This window comes from Schistocerca nitens, chromosome 3 (genome assembly GCF_023898315.1).
Source record: "Schistocerca nitens isolate TAMUIC-IGC-003100 chromosome 3, iqSchNite1.1, whole genome shotgun sequence".
Taxonomy (NCBI): domain Eukaryota; kingdom Metazoa; phylum Arthropoda; class Insecta; order Orthoptera; family Acrididae; genus Schistocerca; species Schistocerca nitens.
This window is the reverse complement of record NC_064616.1, coordinates 946,435,216-946,455,551: the sequence shown is the minus strand read 5'-3', so window position 1 is coordinate 946,455,551 and position 20,336 is coordinate 946,435,216. Positions and strand designations below refer to the sequence as shown.

Genomic DNA, 20,336 nt, shown 5'->3' with positions numbered 1-20,336 from the left:
GACAGAATTGTGGGCTACAAGGTGCAGCATCAGGAGACTATATTGGTGGAGGAGTGTGGGGAGAGGGATTGGGGGGAGGAGGGGACAGACCAATAGCAGAGAAGTACAGAAAGGGAAAGGACTATGTAGGTGCCCTGACAGGATAGGAGATGTGTGTAGGACTGATTGTGAGCAAGGAAGGGGTAGACAGGTGAATGACAGAGAAAACCAAAGGTTGAGGCCTATGGAGTTATGAGAATGAAGGATATACTACAAGTTCAGAAAATCTGGTGTTGATGGGAAGAATACATAGGCCCACTCTGTGAAGCAGTCACTGAAGTAAAGCACATCATGTTAGGTAGGATGCTAGCAACCGAGTGGTCCAGCTGTCTCTTGGCCTTTGTTTGTCAGTGGCCATCCATGCACATAGGCAGCCTGTTAATCATCACGCCCTTGTAGACTGCCCATGTAGTTACAACTAAGTTGGTAGATCACATGGCTGTTTTCACAGATGGCCCTGCCTCTGAAGTGGTAGAAGATGTCATGACAGGGCAGGAGTAGGTGGTAGTGGGAGGCTGTATGGGACAGGTCTTGCATCTAGGTCTATTGCAGGAATGTGAGCCATGGTGCAAGAGGTTGGGAGCAGAGGTATAATAGGGACGCACAAGGATGTATAGGTTCGGTGGGCAATGAAATACCACTGTGGGAGGGATGGGGAGGATACTGGGTTAGATGGGAGGATGTTTATCATTTCAGGGCATGACAAGAGGTAATCAAAACCTTGATGGAGAGTGTGATTCAGTTGCTCCTGTTGTGGGCAGTACTGACACATGGGAGGACCACTCCTATTTGGTTGGACAGTGGGTATGGGGGGACTGTAGATGACTGGTGGGACAAGATGTGGGGGATGTCTTTCTGGGTAATATGGGAGGGTAATTTCTGTCTGTGAAGGTCTCAGTGAGGCCCTTGGCATATTTGCAGATGGACGGTTCATCACTATATGAGTGACGACCATGAGCGGCTAGGCTGTATGGAAGGGACGGGTTGGTGGGGAATAGGTGACTGCTGTCAAAGTGGAGGTATTGTTGGTGGCTGATAGGTTTGATGTGGATGGAGGTAATGATTTAACCATCTTTGAGATGGAGGTCAACGTTGAGGAAGGAGGACAGGGTATACCCACCCACAGACTTGGGGTTTGGGATTCTGTGAGGGTATTAAGGATTCCTCTAGATGGTCCATGAATGAGTTAACATAGGATGGTGCCATGTGGGTGTCATCTTCAAATATGTCAAGCATCTGACTCAAGCCTTCACAGAATGAAATTACCTCCCCAACCTTATGCAAAGAGAAATGTCCTATGTCTTTGCGAAATAATTGGCAAAAGTGTCACATGTTTCAACAGTTTGGATGCTGTGCCATCTGTTATGAGCTTTAAAGGATGAAACATGTGAGAGCAAGGGTGAGGCAGTGATACGGCTAGCACTTGGGCTATGCAAGCAGCAGGTAAGGATGTGTCAATAGCTGGAAAAATCCACATGAGAGGGGTGTATGTTCTGCAACTAACACTCACCTACTGGAAATGTACCATGATAGAAGAAAATGGCTACATGTGTATGACAAAATGCTTAAATTGACAGGAAATTAGGAATATGGCTTCCAGATATGCTAGCACAAAGATTAACATACCTAATTAAGCATAGCAATGAGATGACATGTTTATTTGTATTTGTATTTCTTTATTGGTCCTGTAAATCATGTTTAGGTACACATTTTGCACAAACAATGTAGGACAAGTCAGGATAATGTGATGTCTGGCTTAAAAGTTATTAGCAATGATTAGTTTAATGTTCATAAAACTCATAATGTGTACAGAGAGTTCAGAAAAAATGCTTATAATAGCTTTAATAAAAACTTACTACACCAGATAAAAGATAAGCACAACTCAACAAATATGTGGTTGTTCATATTTTTTGCAATAAACATGCCATTAGTAAAGACCTCGACAGAAATAAACCATACAAAACAAGCAAACATCCTAATGTGTTACCCAACCTATTGCTTGAATTGTACATATAAATTTTCTGGATAGTGTATAGTTTGAGTAGTAATGATAATTGTGACAAATTGCTGTTAAACTGTAATATGTACATGAAATGAGCTGAATCATCCCCAGTAACAGATCAAAAAATGACCAAGAATATTTGTTTATATGTTGTTTCGCATTTATATGGTGAATTATTATCATTAATCAAGACAGTGTTCTTTCTTTAAATGTTTGTACTGGGTAGAGTAGTTGTCACATGACTGGATCTATACAAGGGTGAGTTCAGAAGGAAGCAGGGCTGTTTGGTCACTGGGCCATTTGAGCAAGGCTGGCTATTGGTAGTCACACTGTTGCAGAGTTAGTAAGATTTGTGAGCAACATTGTAGGGCCTAAGAGTCACGTTTGAAGAACTTAGAAATATTTTCATTGGTGGCATGTTTGAGACTCTAACTTTTACTATACTGGTGGATTTTCATAACAGTGAATGTAGATTTTACATCAAAATGACTACTCTACAATTCAAAATTAGTTGCCTGGCAGAGGGTTCATCAAACCACCTTTAAAGTTATTTCTCTACTGTTCCACTCTCAAACAGTGTGCGCGAACAATGAACACTTAAATCTTTCTGTTTGAGCTCTGCTTTCACTTATTTTATTACAATGACCATTTCTCCCTATGTAGGTGGGTGCCAACAAACTATTTTCAAATTCCAAGTAAAAAATTGTAGATTGAAAAAATTCAAGATACTATCGCAATGAAAAATGCCTTTGCTTAAATGACTGTCATCCCAAATCATGTATCATATCCATGACACTCTCTCCCCATCTAATGCCATCTTATGTAAACCCCATACCATGCAGCAATACTCCAGAAGAGGATGGATAAACATAATGTAGGCAGTCTCTTTAGTAGATCTGTTGCATCTTTTAAGTGTTCTGCCAATAAATTACAGTCTTTGGTTAGCTTTCTGCACTACATTATCTATGTGATCATTCAAAATTTAAGTTATTCAAAATTGTAAGCCCAAGGTATTTAGTTGACTTCACAACCTTTAGATCTGTGTGATTCTAAAAAGTGATGGGATTTGTTATTTCTGAGTACTGTTTGGAGCTTATATTCATTTGTGATTACATGAACTTTATTACTTTCAAAGCAGTTTGTGCAACAGTGAACTGTGTTATTATTCTGCATCTCTGTTTTGGTTAAATCTGTTTCAGAATTTATTTTATTTTGCTTTATGTAGGTGGACACTGATGAAGCTGAGGCTTAGATTCTGACTTTTAGAAATTCTGTGGGAAACTTTAACGTACTTTGCAAACAGTTACTGAATACACAGTGGCTGCACTGGTGAAAATTATGTGCTAACCTCTGCTGACACTCTGCATCCACAATGCAATTATTGTTCTGTTCTGTAAAGTTTTTGTACACCATCATTGTCACTATAGTATGTTAGACAAAAATATATTATATTTAAAGGTATTTCTGTAATTGGAGATGTTTATGTCCTTTGGGATTCAACCCAGTCATTCCTCAATTATTTCTTTATCTTCATTGTGTATCAATTTATTAATTTGGTAACACTGTCATACTACTCTTAAATTTCCTATTTACATATGTGTGAAGTTTGGCCTTACAGTTACACTGCATAACCACTTCTTGGACTGGAAAATGTAGCCACAAATTAATTTCTTGGCCATGCAATGTCACCTCTGTATAATCATTGACACCTTAGTATCTGACTAACATGATAAAGATAAGCCAGATGGCAGCATGGATGCACCTTGTCTCCCCAGTTACCTACCAGCTCCACATACCCACAATATGGCAGCAGATGAGTGGCCCTCTTGTGACTCAGTACCACTTAGGATGGGAGCAACTGAATCACATCCTCCGTCATAGCTCTGACTACCACATGCAGTTCCCTGAAGTGACAAATATCCCCCCCCCCCCCCTTTCGACTATTCCACTGTCCTCCTCAGCTATCCCACAGTGGTATTTTGCTGCCTGTCCACCTCATGCAGTACCCTGATCTGTCCCTATTCCACTCCTGCTCCCAACCCCTTGCCTCATGGCTCATATTCCTGCAATAGACCTTGATGCAAGACCTGTCATATACATCCTCGCACCACTGCCTACTCCTGCCCTGTCAAGGAAGCTCCTATCCCATCAGAGGCAGAGCCAGCTATGAAAGCAGCTATGTTATCTACTATCTTAGTTGTACCTACATGGAATTCTACATGGCCATGATGACTGACAAGTTGCCTGTCAGCATGGACAGCCACTAACAAACTGAGGCCAAGAGACAGCTGGACCACCCACTTGCTAGCATGCTATTCAAAACAGTGTGCTTACTTCAAGGACTACTTCACAGCCTGTGCCATTTGGATTCTTTCCACCACACCAACTTTTCTGAACCTGCAACATATCCTTCATGCTCATAACCCCCTCAGCCACAAACTTTGGTTCTCTCTGTTTTCTGCCTTGTATCCCCTACTCTGCTCCCATTCATCATTCATCTCTACACACACTTTCTATTTTGCCAGTGTACCAACATAGTTCTTTCTCATTCTGTCCCTGCATGCTTCCACAGGAGGCAGTACTAGCATATTTCACCACCCCTACCCTGCCCTACCCTGCTAGCCCTACTGCTAAAATCCCATGCCTCTTCTGTACCTCCACTAACCAACCCAGTAAAGATTACTGCTCAACTCAGATGCCATCACAGCTTAGCACCTGGAGAAGACAGTGACCATGTGTGTGCTGTCCTTCTGTGAATATATGAATATGGTCTATGTCTGATGAAGCAGAGAACAGCAGTCTATCTTTTCATATTCTTGTACATAAACTTTATATGTTGACAATAGCAACACATAAACATGTTTAGAGATGAATAAATATTCTGTTTTGTTCTGGGGCACTACTGAGCAGCCTCTCTCTTTCTTTATGTAAATTTGAAACATGATGCTGAAAATATACAATAATGATTTTTGTATTGATCAAATGTTTTGTTGTTGTTTGGTATATTTTGAGGTGAAAGAGCTGAGGTCATGGATAACTCAAGTATGAGACTTTCTTGCACTGGCAGAAGGGAATTAACTATCACATTAAATGTAGTTTCATGGCTACAAACAAGTAAAACAATACTTAACATTAGAGCAGAATGTTACGGAAAGAAAGTACAATAGCGAAGTACATTTCTGTCACTCTACTATTGGCTTAGGAAACATAATAGACAAAAACTTAAAATATAACTTCTGATTGTATCTTGGTTTCAGAAGCAAAAATTATTACAGACAAGTGAAAAATGGAGTCTGTGAAAAGCGTTTAAAAGATAAGCAAAATCCCTACTACAGCTCTCATCATTAATACAAGAAAACTTTTGAAACTTAATGTTCTCAACAAGTAAATCTGAGCAGCCGCAATTCAGATTCTTGAAACTGAAGGGGGGAAAAGAATCAAATGGTTTTATAGCAAAATATTTTTATTGTACCAGAATAATTGAGAAAGGAAGGAACTACACACAAAGACATGTATTATCATAAAGTCAGTTGTAAAAGCTACAGCTAACTGAGGACACACAGAGCAGTGTGGAAATATATCTATATATTTAAAAAAGCTATTATCAGTTTTAGATACAAATATCAGAATATTTACCTGAAAGTGTTATAGAGCAAAGATCAAATTTAAGATTACACTGTATGTGAATGCCACGAGCACTCTCAATAGTAATAATTTCAGTTTCCTGGTAAATGTACATATCTCCAACTTGGGCAGGAAGATGTGTAATAGCTCCTCTTTCAACTGTTACTGCCTGAAAAATAAAGAAGAGATTATTTAACAAATGTAGTGTGGAACAATTACTGAATATAAGAAAATAATACCATTCTGGCAGGTGGAAATATTTACCCATTATATAATTTTGTTCTGAAATGCAGCAAAATTTACAGAGTCTGTGAAGTTCAGGAAGGCAGGTAGCTATGGGGCATTGGAATGAGTCAAGAAAAAATAGAAAACAACTTCTTGCTAAGTACATGTGACAGTAAATATAAGACTTGTGAAGACTTTTTTGCACCCCAGAAGAAGGAAGAAACCAACTCAGCACCACACCCAACCAGGTCTCAGCAGAAAAGAGCAGCAAATGGAAGTAAACCAGAAATTTCAGAACTAAGTGCTGATCTTATAAGGTTTCACCAAATGTGCAGTCACTAATAAATAAAACTGATAAATTTCAAATACTGTACTGCTAGAAACTTAACTTAAAGATGTCACAGTCCAGAGTCTAACTGAAGACTAGCTGCAGGGAGACACAGTGAAATTTGTATATCTTCCGGACATCGCACTAGGCTGTCACTTCCACAGGAAAGGAAAAAGTTATGGGGGCAGCTGTATCCATGTTAAAAGTCATATCACATTTGTGCCATTCAGTTCTCAGAAGATATTCCCAGAGAAAGCGGTCTGGAAATATTAGGTTGTGAACTACTACATGGAAATATGGCCATAATTTGTTTGTACAGGACAATCAATAGTGACATGAATGCTTCGTTACAAAATTTAGAACATCTCCTTTACAAGCTATCAAAAAATAACAGGTGTCAGATTATTCATGGTGACTTTAATATTGATTTTCCTGTGCAGTCCAAATAACAAACTGACATACTGAATCTTCTCGCATTACACTGCTGCAAATTATGGTGCAAGGAGTGTGGCATAGTGGCTAGTGTCACTGTCTTGCATGCTGCAGGTTGCCAGTTCAAATCCAAGCACCAGCAATTATATATTTATGATTTATCATTTCTGGAAGTTTCTTGAAGCATCTTACATTTGTGTATTCTGGAGTATTCAATGTTTGTACAAATATCAATATTCTATAATATTCAATGTTTGTATAAATAGCTGTACTCTCTGTCCAAATCAGTACTGTTCTGGCTCTACATTTCTACATCTACATCTACATCTATTGTGATCCCAATGAATGTACTTTCAGTGCTAAGTATTGTATTTCACTGATGACCTAGCTTTTGGATTTGAACCTTAATATGGTTACAACATGATATTGTTTGGTGGAGACACTGGGTACATCAAAACATCTATATCAGTGTGGCTACAATTAGGCAATAAAAAATCTGTTTCCTAAATGGACAGGAACCAGAATACAAGTAGTACATCATTCCCATGATTCATAGATTCAGGAGACCAATGGATTCCAAGCTAGCTGTAAGTCACCAGCACATCAAGCACCATATCAATGTTCTCTGAAAATTCTCGTCAGGACCTGATGAAATGACTACAAGATCCTGACTAATTCATCAAATACAAAAGGTAGAATGACATGATGTGTTTGGCAAATGTGTGGTTTTACTTGGATGACACAGGCCAGCAGTAGTTTGATTGCAACAAACAGATGCTCTCAATAGCTGGGATAGGTTCCAGACCGAGGTTTGGCGACAATGAGCAGCAAGTCTGCTTAGTGTAGAAACAATTGAATAACAGGGTTCAACATCATGGGAAAATGACACAGTCCTATGTACAGATTGCTTTGGCCTATGTCATGCGGTGAGTCCAAATATGACAAAAGCTAACAAAATATCACACTTGATGAAAGAAGTTGCAAAGACATGTACCAAGCTCTTTTGGTAAAGAATGTCATAACAACCTAGGAATTCATCGAGTGGTGCCAGCACATCAAGAAAATGCAACAGAAGGGAGCTGGATAAAAGTATGGCTGACTCCCATACGTGGTCACTACTGCAGTTATGGAATATTACCAAAACTTTACCAAGTGATATAGTACAGTGGTTAGCACACTGGACTCACATTCTGGAGAACAACAGTTTGAATCACAACCTGTGAATCCAGATTTACGCTTCCTATGATTTCCCTAAATCACTACAGGGAAATGCTGGGATGGTTCCTTTGTAAAGGCCTCAGCTGATTTCATTCCCAATCCTTTTCTAAATCAACCTTGTGCTCTGTCCCTAATGACCTTGCTGTTGACAGGATGTTAAACTCTAATCTCTCTTCTTTTTAGCATGACCTCACCTCCCTCATACGTCAGGTAGTGAGAGAAGCAATACAGTTGTTTATGGCAACCATAACTGTTGGACCAAGTAAGAAAGAGATGGTAGGAATGAATGTTGACCCTATAAATCAGGAGGTAACAGAAAATATTGAAGAAGAGGTGTATTGATCTTAAGCACCAATTTCTGCCATCATTTGAATATGCCAGGGAGAACAGACCAACTCGGACTTCTCCCGAAGTCACTAAACGACAACACAGCAGCGACCGACGCAGGTCAAACCAACTCCTGCTCCAAATATAATGCCCCATAGAAGAACAGACATTTGGAAGACAGAGGACAACATGCAAGCATGTTTCCACTGTGTACACATTGCACGCTACTCCAGAGAAATAAAGTGAGTTTTTTCAAACATTTCATCCACATTTTGTAGCTGTGAATGTGACTGTATTCAGTACTCAGGAAGTTGAATAAAAACGCCTTCAGTCAAAATTTTTTGTGTTTTATTAAATTATATGGTGCATTTCAGACTCTGTGGATCCATCTTCAGGTGCAAATCATCTCATACATAATTTACATTTGCTCTTAAGTGAGATGAAATGCGTTTTTCTGTTCTGAAAAAGTTAGATTTCAAGTTATTATTTTGTGAATCAAGTGCAGAAAATGTGGGAGAAACAGTGGAAAAAATAGTGAAAAACTTATTGAACAAAGAAGGGAGAACATTTTTAACCTTTTGAGGTCAGCAAACATTGACTTATTCAGTCTCTCATCACACACCATGTCACTAATAAATAAACCAATGTATGGTGACCCCAAAAGGTTAAAAATGTTCTTCCTTTGTTTGTTCAGTATGTTTTTCACAATTTTTTCACTGTTTTTCACATATTTTTCTGCACTCAATTCACAAAATACTAAAACTTACAACTAACTTTCTCATAAGAGGAAAATACATTTCACCTAACTCACGAACAAATGTAAATTATGTATTAGATGATTTGTACTTGAAGATGCACCCACAACTTCTAAAATGCATCATGTAATTTAATAAATAAAACAAGAAAAAATTTTGACTAAACGCGTTTTTATTCAAAAGGTGAGTTTTTGATGACAACTGTGCCACCAGATGTCTACATCACAACAGTTATATTCATACCAGTTAACTGCAGATTTTAACAACCTGCGGGATGAAGACTATTGACATACTTTGGATAACATTGCTCCCCAACATGTAATATCTGCTTCCCATTATCATACCAAGGTACCAGCTGCTTGCCTACCAACCAACTTCAGGACAAATAAGCGAGGTGACCACCTATGGAGGTGAGACTGCCATAGATACTATCTGGGGAACATCCACAAATTAGAAAGTGCTCATATAAAATGTCACCATCTGAATGACAGATAATTTGGGACGAATAAAGACAGCGCATGGAGTCTCCACACCAACTATCAATGACTGAACAAAATCATGAAGAAAGATTTCTATGAGTTTTAAGTTACGTTTTTTGGATTGTGTAACACTCCAGCCACCTTCAAATGCATGACTGATTACCTGTTTCAAAACCTTAATGGACTCTGCATATTTGCTATCTGGATGTTTTTGAAGATGTACGAAGAAAATTTAAACTGTCTGACAACCATGTTAAAGTGTTTTCAGACTGCAGGCTTCCACCTGAATCCAAGAAAGTGCCTCTTTGGCATCTAACAAGGTGCTAGCATCTTCTCTAGTTTGAGCAATGGATAATTAAAATGCTGAGGCAGAACTTGACACTGATGCAGGGGTTACCAGATAGGTGCAGTTATAGTGCAAATTCAGGAAGGTGATGAAAAGGTGATATCTTATACGTCCAGATTTCTCTCCAAGTGTGAGATATTAAGCTATAACAGTGACAGAATGACCTACAGTGGTTTGTGTCACCAATAAGTTGTGGTTGTATTTATTTGCTAATGTATTCACAACTGTGCTGGACACACCATTCTCTGTGCTGAGTGTTCAGCCTCAAAGATCTATTGGCTCAGCTGGCAAGGCAGGCACTGACGCTTTAGGAGTATATTGTCACAGCAGTACACAAAAGTGGGCACAAATACAAGTCTGATGATGTCTTTCAAGGAATCCTTTCTTGGAACCCAGCACCATGGATAACATCTCAGTTATCACCACATTAAATGACATTGTTGCTGAACAGAGGGAAGATCCAGCACTGCTAAAAGCCATAGAAGTCTTGAAGAAGAAGGAAATGACTAAAGGAGAATTCCAATTAATAAACAGAGCACTGTATAAGAGGAACTATGATCCAATGGGTTGGAAATGGTTGCTCATCTTAGTATATTCTCTACACCCAGCTGTCATTAAGTATTTACACCTGGGATTCGTGTAGACAGAATCAGATGCAAATACCACTGACCAGAACTCTAACAATCCATTACACACTATACGTTCATTCTTTCAGCATCTTTAGGACATTCTCACATGGTTGAAGCAAACCTATGACCATTCATGCTGTCCTTCTTGATATCCAGTCAATATGCCCTCTTAGTTGTATTTGGTATGGGTCCCACACATTTGAGCAATACTCTAGGCTGAGTCACATGAGAGTTTTTATGGAATCCCCTTTGTTGACTCACTGTATTTCCCTAATATGCTACCAATGAGCCACAGTCTGATACATGTTTTACTATGATTGAGCCTATGTGATTGTTTCACTTCATGTCCTGCAAATTGCTATGCTCAGGTATTTGTGTGAGCTGACCAGTTCCAACTGTGACTCACCGATATTATAGTCATAACCTACATAATTTTCTCATTTTGTAAAGTGCACAATTTTATATTTTTGAACATTTAAGGCAAGTTGGCATTATTGTAGACAATTGGAACCTATGCGTTCTTCCAGCTACAGGGCACAGCTTTTTTGTTTATGGGATCTACAGTAGATTATAGTTAAAAGATGGACTAACACTGCCAAAAATTCACTATGGAATATGATAGTTATTCCACTAGACTCTGGAGCTCTGTTCAGTTTTAATGATTTCAGCTATTTCTAAGTGCTTCTGACATCAACATCTATTTCATTCATGTTTTCAAAAGTATGAACATTAAATTGGAGCAATGCTCCTGTATTTTCCTGTGTAAAATGAACATTTGAAAATGGAGTTAAACTTTTCTGCTTTTTCTTTGCTACCCTCAATTTCAGTTCCTGTTCCATCCATGAGTGACTGGTCAGTATCTTTGGTGCTAATAACAATCTTGACATGTAACCAGATTTTGTTTAGGTTTTGTAAAAGATCTTTCACCAACATTCAGCTGCAGTCATCACAGAAAGCTTCATGCATTGTTTTCTTGACAACCAAACATGTTTCATTCAGCACCTCTGTATCTATAGTCTTATGCTTTGTTTTACACCTATTACACAGTATTCTTCATTTCTTTAGAAGTTTCTTTACTATGACTGTATACCACAGATGTTCCTGACCATCATGAACTGTCTTACTGGATGCCTGTCCATCCACAGCATGGTCTCCTATTCTTTTAAACTTGAGCCATAATTTATCAATGTGCTCCTGTCTTGAGCTAAAAGTTTCAAGTTCCTCATTGAGATATGACACTACTGCTTCTCTATATAGTTTAGCAATCACCTAAATCTGTCTACTTCTTTTAGTTGCCCTTTGCACTTCAGTGATCACTATTCCTAGGTCTGACTTGAGGTTTGCTGATACAAGTTTTGATGTGGACATCCTCAAAAAGGTCAGATCTGTTTGTTTCCATTATATTTAATATGTTTCCATCATGAGTGGAGTTCCATACTGCCTGTGATAGCTAGTTTTCAGAGACATTATTTAATAATATTTTGCAGGATATCTTCTCATGCCTAATACTACCAAAACTGTGGTTATCTAAATTCAGTGTTGAATGATTAGTCTTCTGTTATAATAGCAGTATAATTGGAGCACTTACGTACTAGTGAGCTGAGATCTTCTATTAAGTTTTCAGATACATTAGGAGATGACTCTGATGGTCAACAGAAGGATCCAATTATAGTTTTATGACTATCCCTCACACTTAGTTTTCCCCAAACAATTTCATATGCAGCTCAGTGGATTTGAGTTTCTTGTGTACTGCAACAAATACATCACTTCCCATTAGCATTAGCATATCCTTTGATATATGCTTAAATTTTCCCCAGAACCTCACTGCTGTCAAGTTTTAATTATAACCAACTTTCTGTACCTAATATTATAAGAGCCTCGCTGCATTTTAGGAGTGCTTCAAATTCGAGCACTTTGTTGTGAATGATTCAGCAGTTAACCACTATGATTTTAATACTGTCACCTGCAGGGGACACTGATTCTTCCCAGTCTCCTACAGATATCATTATCTGGGCTGGGTAGAGTCACCTAACCTAAAAAACCTTTGTGTGCACACTGTGAACAGTCAGCTAACTAGGAAACAGCCCCTAATAAGAAGTGCTCACTTGATTCATATATGGGAAACTTACAGTCTCACCCATATTGTGCAAGTCTAGCAAATCACAGCCTAGCTTGTCACAGAATCTTTGAAGTCTCTGGTTCAAGCCCTCCACTTGACTCAGAAGTAATGGGACATGATCTGTTCTGAGGAAAATACTGCAAATTAAGAGCTTCATTGGAACTTGAGCAGCTGTTCCTGCTAGTCACTGGAACGATCCAGGTGTGACCTCAGATCCCAGATATCAGGCATCGTTTGTCGAAATGTATGCCACAATCTGCAGTGATTGCTAGAATAGCCTCTTCATCATGTTGAATGAGGCCCCCAGGCACACAGACAGGGTGCTGACATGTCACCCACAGTCAAATGGAGAAGTACTGATAGATCAGGGCTTAACAACTGGCCAGTTTTGAGCGCGATTACTCGCGTCTGCTCACGCACGTGCTCGCGAGCAGGTGCAAGGTCGCGGAGTAGGGAGGGAGGGGAGGGAGGGGAAATGCGCGCGCACGTTTGAATGTGATCTCGCGTTCTTAGCAGATTTAACTAGCTATCTGAATGCTTTGAACATTTTACTACAAGGTAAAGATCTGCTAATTACTCATTTCATAGATCGAATATGAGATTTTAAAATGAAATTGACACTTTGGGTGAGTCAGCTGGAAACAGGAAACCTAGCTCATTTTCCTAAATTATCATCCATGCAAGATGTTCACAAAGACTGTGAACGTTATTCACATAGTTTAGTTGATCAGCGCTTTCAAGATCTGACAGCACTAGACAGTGATTTTGATCTGTTCTCTCCATATTCAGCGAATATTTAAGAGATTCGTCCTGAGCTGCAGCAAGAAATTATTGACCTGCAGTGTGACAGAGAATACAGAGACAAATTTCAGAACGAGAAAAACATTTTGGAATTCTACAGACACTTCCCTCAGGATAGATTTCCTCGTTTGCACAAACTGGCGACTACAATAATATCAATGTTCAGTTCCACGTATGTTTGTGAACAACTGTTCTCTGCAATGAAATGTAACAAGACACCCCTGAGAAACGCGTTGTCTGATCGAAATTTAAACTGCACGCTGCGCCTAAAATGCACAAGAACAATTACTCCGAACATAGACGCAATTGTAAAGGGCAAAAAGTACAAGTTAACCGAGAATCCCACACTTCAGTGACACCTCTTATTGTGAAACAGTTCACAAATTAATGCGAATGTAGAGTCATACACTATGCTAATAAAATTATGTGGCATGTGTACATTCTCCTTTATTTGTTTCATTTGTCACAGTAATAATTCGTGAGTGATATCCCTGCAGGTGGTCGCGGATTTACATTGACTGGCGGCAGCTGTTGTGTGCCCCACGTGACTCTCCCCACTCTCCGCTCTGGTCCGGTAGTGGGGGTAGCGTGCTCGCGCTGCTCCGTGCTCGCGCCTTGCTGCTCACAGCTTGCTCCGTGAGCACGTATGTTGTGAAGCCCTGTGATAGATTATCTATTTCCTGCAGGAGAGGCAGGACCCACAGTATGTGAGTTATATTTGGTACCTCTGGTAGATGATTCTCAGTAGCTCTCACAACACAACCATTCACAGTAGTTTCATACTGCTTGACAGTAGTCAGGATGGTTTCTAGCTGATAATGAACAGCAACTAACTCAACCTGATCCTGAAAAGAGCATACACAGTGGGACTCAATTATGCCTGGTGCAATATTTTACAGAACAGTAAACAAATAGCTGCTGATCCTCTTTTAATTTATGGGTGTGGTATACTACAAGTATCACCACTACCCTTTGAGAGTTTAAGCAATTAACAGCCAAATAAGATATCTATTATGACAATATAAAAACTTGGTACAAAATTTTGCTGTTACTCTCAAACATTTTATGGCCACTAACAAAGTTGACAATAGTGTTACTGTATGAAAAATACAGATAACACTCTTCTGTTAAAATAGAGAACTAATCTTACATGAAATGGTGGTTATTTATGGTAACTGTAAATCACAAATGCTGATCCACTACATAGCAGCTTATGCACAAGACTCATAAATTATGAAACTTCTCGAAAATGTACATTTCCAAGTGTCTGAAAATAAATTATTCTCACATAAATATATAAAGAAATCAGGGAATGACTGGTTTTCAATCAGGAGACTGTAGCCAAAAGTTTCTATTAACAACTGATAGACTTGTTTTGAATGAGGATACTGTAACCAAAAGGTTCTAAAATGCACAAGTTAGTTAACAGTTGATAATATACAACAAGTTTTTCACACCATTCACATATTTTTGAAAACACACAATATATCACAATATACATGAGCATTAACACAAGCAATGAAAGATTAGCTGAAAACAACATGAGCAGTAGAATTTTAGAATGTAGAATTTTGAATTGGATCTTGTGGTATCAATAGTAATGATGCCATGGTATAGTTTCAAAGGTTGGCACTACCACGAGACACCGACAACAGCGCCCTCTAGCTGGTGCTGTGCAGCTCTATGAGCTCCACTACAGATTCGCCGATTTAATCAGGTGCAGCAAGCCAGGACACTTTGCTTCAGCATTGTACCTACGTACAAAGTTATGTAATCATTTTTCACCTTGTTATCACCTTGTTTTTGCACCAGTAAACTACATTCTTGCTCTACCGACTTGTATTACCTTTCCAGTTCCTACCCACATGCTGCCTCACAGGTGGGATACAAAAAAATGTTCAAATGTGTGTGAAATCTTACAGGACTTAACTGCTAAGCTCATCAGTCCCTAAGCTTACACACTACTTAACCTAAATTATCCTAAGGACAAACACACCACCCATGCCCGAGGGAAGACTCGAACCTCCACCGGGATACAAAATTTTGGCGTGAGGATGCCGCATTTCATCTCATATCATTTTCTTTTTTTGCTCGGTACTGCTTCAGCTTTTTTTTGTGATTTCACAGTGTGACCATGTGAGTGTATGACTGTTTCCCCCAGTTGCTATATAACTTTCATTTGTGTACACCATGGCTTCGCCACAGTAACAGACTTTGCTGTCCAATCTTGTACATTTTCAGGCTCAGCAAATGATGCAGCTGCATACTGCCATAAATGGACTGGTCACACTACAAACTGCAGCTACTTTGGCACCTCTGATTCCACAGCCTGTACCGACGCTGTCACCATCGCCGCCGCCATTTCGTGACGTTGAACACTGACCAGAATACATCGCACAGCTTGAGGCACACTTTGCAGCTTACAACGTACCAAGTACAGAGTGGCTTGCTTTTTTCATTGCCAATGTGGGTGTTGTGTTGTACCATGTGCTTGTGAAATTGTTTCCCACCACCCATCCAGAAACTAAAACGTATGATGAAGTGATTGATGCTTTGAACTCCCACTTCTGTGACAGTGTAAAAATGGTAGCTGCATGTTACAAATTCTTTCGTCTCTGGCGTGGCCCTTCTCAGTCGAATAAGTCTTGGTTAGCGGACCTTCAGGGCTAACTTCTGATTGTGATTTTAATTGCGCATGTGGACGCTCATATGTGGATATAATGATTAGAGACGCTATTGAGCAGAATGTGGTGGATCACCACATCCGCAACAAATCCTCAGATTTAAAAACCTGTCTTTGCAGGAAGTAGTGGACTTGCTAGACAGACAAGATACTTTAGACATGGCTACTTCCATTTTTGACATGACCTCACGTGTGTGTACTTTTAGCGTGGCACAACACATGCCCTTCCGCCCGGTCCCAGCCCAGCCCAGCCAGCCACGACGCACCGCTCACGTGCATGTAAACACGTCTCAAACCAGGCACCCACTAAGAAACTGAAATCATGTCCAAACTGCTTTCGTGCCCACCCACGAGACAGTTGCCCATCCCGTCAAGAACAGTGTTACTTTTGTAATAAGAAAGGACATGTGCAAGCTGTGTGCAGTAAGAGAAACAATAATTCCGAACTTGTCTCCTGTTTGCTTAATTCGCGTGGGCGTCACTGCAATGGCAACTGCTATGATGATGATTCACATCAGCCGATGGACGTTAATGCCATTTATTCAAAGTCTTCTGCTTCACGTGTGACAATGGTGTGAATCAAGTTTTGCCAGACACTTCCTCTCACATTCAGAGCAATTCGAGGAAAATTTTTGTGACTTTGCACATTTGTGGACATTCTCTTCACTTGCACCTGGACACTGGTACGTCAGTTTCTTCACTGAACAAATCTACGTATGACTTGCTTGGTTCACCCCCACTTCATTGTTCGCATTCCATGCTGACTGCATTTACTGGACAGGAAATCTCAGTGATCAGCGTGTGTAGTTTGCAAGCCACATATGGTGCAACGATCCGTACAGTGTCTTTCCATGTGCTCCACTCTAGTGATGCTACAAACATTTTTGGCATGGACGCATTTGAACTTTTTGGCCTTGCAATTCAGGACAATGTACTTTGCATCAATGCTAGTGACCATGCCGACATTGTTGCCACACTGTGCGATGAGTTTGCTGAACTCTTTTCTGATGGCCTTGGTTGTGCCACAGACTTTGCAGCGCATGTTGTAGTTAAAGACAATGCCATGCCTATTTTTCGGCGCGCACGCCCAGTACCGCATGCACTGTGTGATGCCGTAGCTGCTGAACTTCAGCATTTGCAAGACAGTGGTGTCATTGAACCTGTTTCTGCTTCGCCATGGGCTTCACCTATCGTGTGTGTGAAGAAACCAAATGGTCGTCTCCATATTTGTGCTGACTTTAAGTCAACAGTAAATCCCCAGACAGTGGTAGCTACATTTCCCTTACTGCATCCTGAAGACATTTTTGATAAGCTTGGTGCGGGAAAATTCTTTTCCACGACTGACTTGCGGGACCCCTACTTTCAGATTCCGCTCGATGAACAGTCACAGTGCTATTTTGTGATCAACACCCACCTTGTATTGTTCAAGTTTCGCCGCCTTCTGCTCGGTTGTGCTTCGGCTCCTGCTATTTTTCAGTCTTATTTGCAACAGTTGTGTGCCACTGTCCCTGGTTGTGCCAATTAATTGGATGATATAGTTGTATCAGGTCGTACTCCTGACGAACATTTGCAGAATTTGGGTGCCTTGTTTACTGTAGTTTTGCAGTCAGGACTAAAGTGTAACAGGGACAAGTGAAAATTTTTTCAAACTGAGATTCAGTATTTAGGACATGTGATTAACAGACAGGGTATCCACCCCTCAACACCACATCTCAGTGCAATTAGAGACTTGCCAGCACCCAGGAACTTGAAAGAACTTCAATTGGTGGTGGGAAAAATCACTTACTATATTCAGTTTATACCAAATGCAGCGCAGATTGCGGTGCCTTTGCATCGCCTTTGGCTTAAGAACATTCCTTTTGTTTGGGCTTCAGAATGTGCCACTGCTTTCCACAAGCTCAAATAAGCTTTGTTGAGTGATTGCTGTTTGATTCCTTTCGATCCCACCAAACCAGTTGTTTTGGCTGTCAATGCATCTTCTCACATGCATCGGCGTGGTTCTCTCACCCTGCATTAATTCTGTCGATCGCCCTATCGCTTTTGTGTTTAAGTTGCTAAATTCTGCACAGCAAAACTATTCTCAAATCAAGAAAGAAGCTTTAGCTATTGTATATGGCACAACCAAGTTTCATGATTTTTTGCATGCTCACAAGTTCTATTTGGTAAGCAACCATAAGCCTTTGACATCGTCGTTCCATCCATCAAAGCCAGTTCCGGCCCGTACTGCACAAAAGTTGCAACATTGGTCTTTGTTTTTGTTTAACTACAATTACGAAATTTTGTTTCGGCCTACGGCCCAGCATGGCAATGCTGATGCATTGTCTCATCTGCCTATTGGTCCTGACGACGTGTTTGATTCTTCCGAACTGTCCTGCATGTTTATTGATTCGCAAGATAAGGAATTAGCTGATGGTTTTCTGGTGGATTTTCATCGCATTGCTGCCGAAACAGCTGCCAATGCTTCTTTGCAGATTCTTTTGCAGTATCTTCGTACTCAATGGCCTCCATCTGCTACGCAAATTCATGATCCACTTGTTTGATGTTACTTCGCGTAACGTCACAACTTGTCTGTACATATCTTGTTACGAACTGACAATGATCAGTCTCGTGTGGTTGTACCTTGTTCGTTGCAGTCAGAAATCCTCTGACTGCTGCACGCTGGTCATTGGGGTATGGTGAGGACAAAGCAATTATCGCGTCGTCACTGCACTTGGGTCGGCATTGATAGACAAATTGAGAATTTGCGTGCTAACTGTCATTCTTGCGTGGAGCATCAATCTGCTCCCCACCAGTGCTTCTTTGCGTAGCCAACTCCTACTGCGCCTTGGCAGCGCGTTCATATTAATTTTGTGGGTCCTTTCTGGGACACCCACTGGTTGATCATTATTGATGCCTACAGCAACTTTCCTTTTGTTGTAAATATGTCTTCTACCACATCTGCGAGTACTATTTGGGATTTGACATCTATTTTTTGCATTGAGGGCCTTCCTGAAGTTATTGTCTCCAATAATGGTCCCCACTTCGTGTCCTCAGAGTTTGAAGCGTCCTGTGTTGCTAATAGCATTCGCCATCTGACCCCCGCCCCGTTCAACCCCCAGTCGAACGACGAGGCTGAATGCTTTGTGCATACATTTAAGTCACAGATGAGCAAGTTGCATGCCACACACTCTTGTGAGTGTGCGTTCTGCACTTTCCTTGCATCCTATCACTCTCAGCTGCGTGGCACCCATTCCCCAGCGGAATTGCTACATGGCCACGTCCATCGGTCGCTCCTGCAGCTCTTACACCTGCCGCCACATGCTCCTGCTGCTTCGCCTCATTCTGGCTTGGTGACACATGATTTGGTGTTGTATCGCATCTTCTCTGGTGGGCAGTGCTGGAAACAGGGGCGCATTCTTCGCCGGCTTGGCCGCGCCTTATTTGTCATTTCTGGTCCCTATGGCTCTGTCAAGCAACACTGGAACCAGATTCGTTTGTGTCGTCCTCGGTTTTCTGCCACTGGTTGTTTTCTGGCAGAATTGGAGGCTTCGCAGCTTCCGCCGCCACGGTCCACGACTCCACCGATGGCACCTCTGCCGCGGGCGGGCCTCCAGTCGTCGCCGCTGCCAGTCCGGTCACCTGCACCAGACGGACACCTCCTGCCGCCATCACCGAATTCCTCCACGGTGCCAGAACTGATGGACGCTGAGGCTGCCATCACAACACTGCCGATTGTATCTCATCAATGGTGCCAAAATGACAGCCTTTCATGGTTGTTGCTAGGCTCAAGAATTGAAAGATGTTGCAGGGGGCTATGTCTAGTGAATGCCATGGTTCAGACAACTTAACTGTTTTGTATTGTGCCAAAAAATCACAAACAAACATTGAAATGCAAACAGAAGCATCATTGTGATACATTTTTCATGAATAGTTTTGCCACAATTCTGGTAGTTATCTATGGTCTGCTTCATGCAAACAGTGCAGGTAGTATTCCTTATTGACCATATGACCATAAAGCAAGAACTCATGATCCACTATCCAATAGTAACCAAAGAAAACAGTGATAAGAACCTTCACATGTCATCAAACTTGTTGGTTTTTTCTTTTTTTTCCAGTTTCCTTAGGAAGTTGCCATTGGGATGACTGGTCATTGGTTTTGACATTATCAGCAACCTCTTTGACAGTGATTCAGTGATTTTACAGAACCATTTTCTTTACCTCTTCTACACTGTCATCAGTAATTGATGTGCTAGGGCATCCAGTGTGGTTGTCATCTTCATCTTCTCGGCCCTCTTTGAAATGTTAAAACCATTTATAAAACTTTTGCTTTACTCACAGCATGTTTGGCAA

The 20,336-nt window shown here is 40.6% G+C and overlaps 1 protein-coding gene across 1 annotated transcript in view; it reads right to left on the bottom strand.

The window, feature by feature from the left end:
- Nucleotides 1-20,336, bottom strand: part of LOC126249021 (uncharacterized) — a 712,654-nt gene that overhangs the window by 67,740 nt on the left and 624,578 nt on the right. Inside the window, exon 64 of the mRNA XM_049950623.1 lies at nucleotides 5,678-5,834. Coding sequence (XP_049806580.1) covers nucleotides 5,678-5,834 — 157 coding nt within the window. The remainder of the gene's footprint in view (nucleotides 1-5,677; nucleotides 5,835-20,336) is intronic.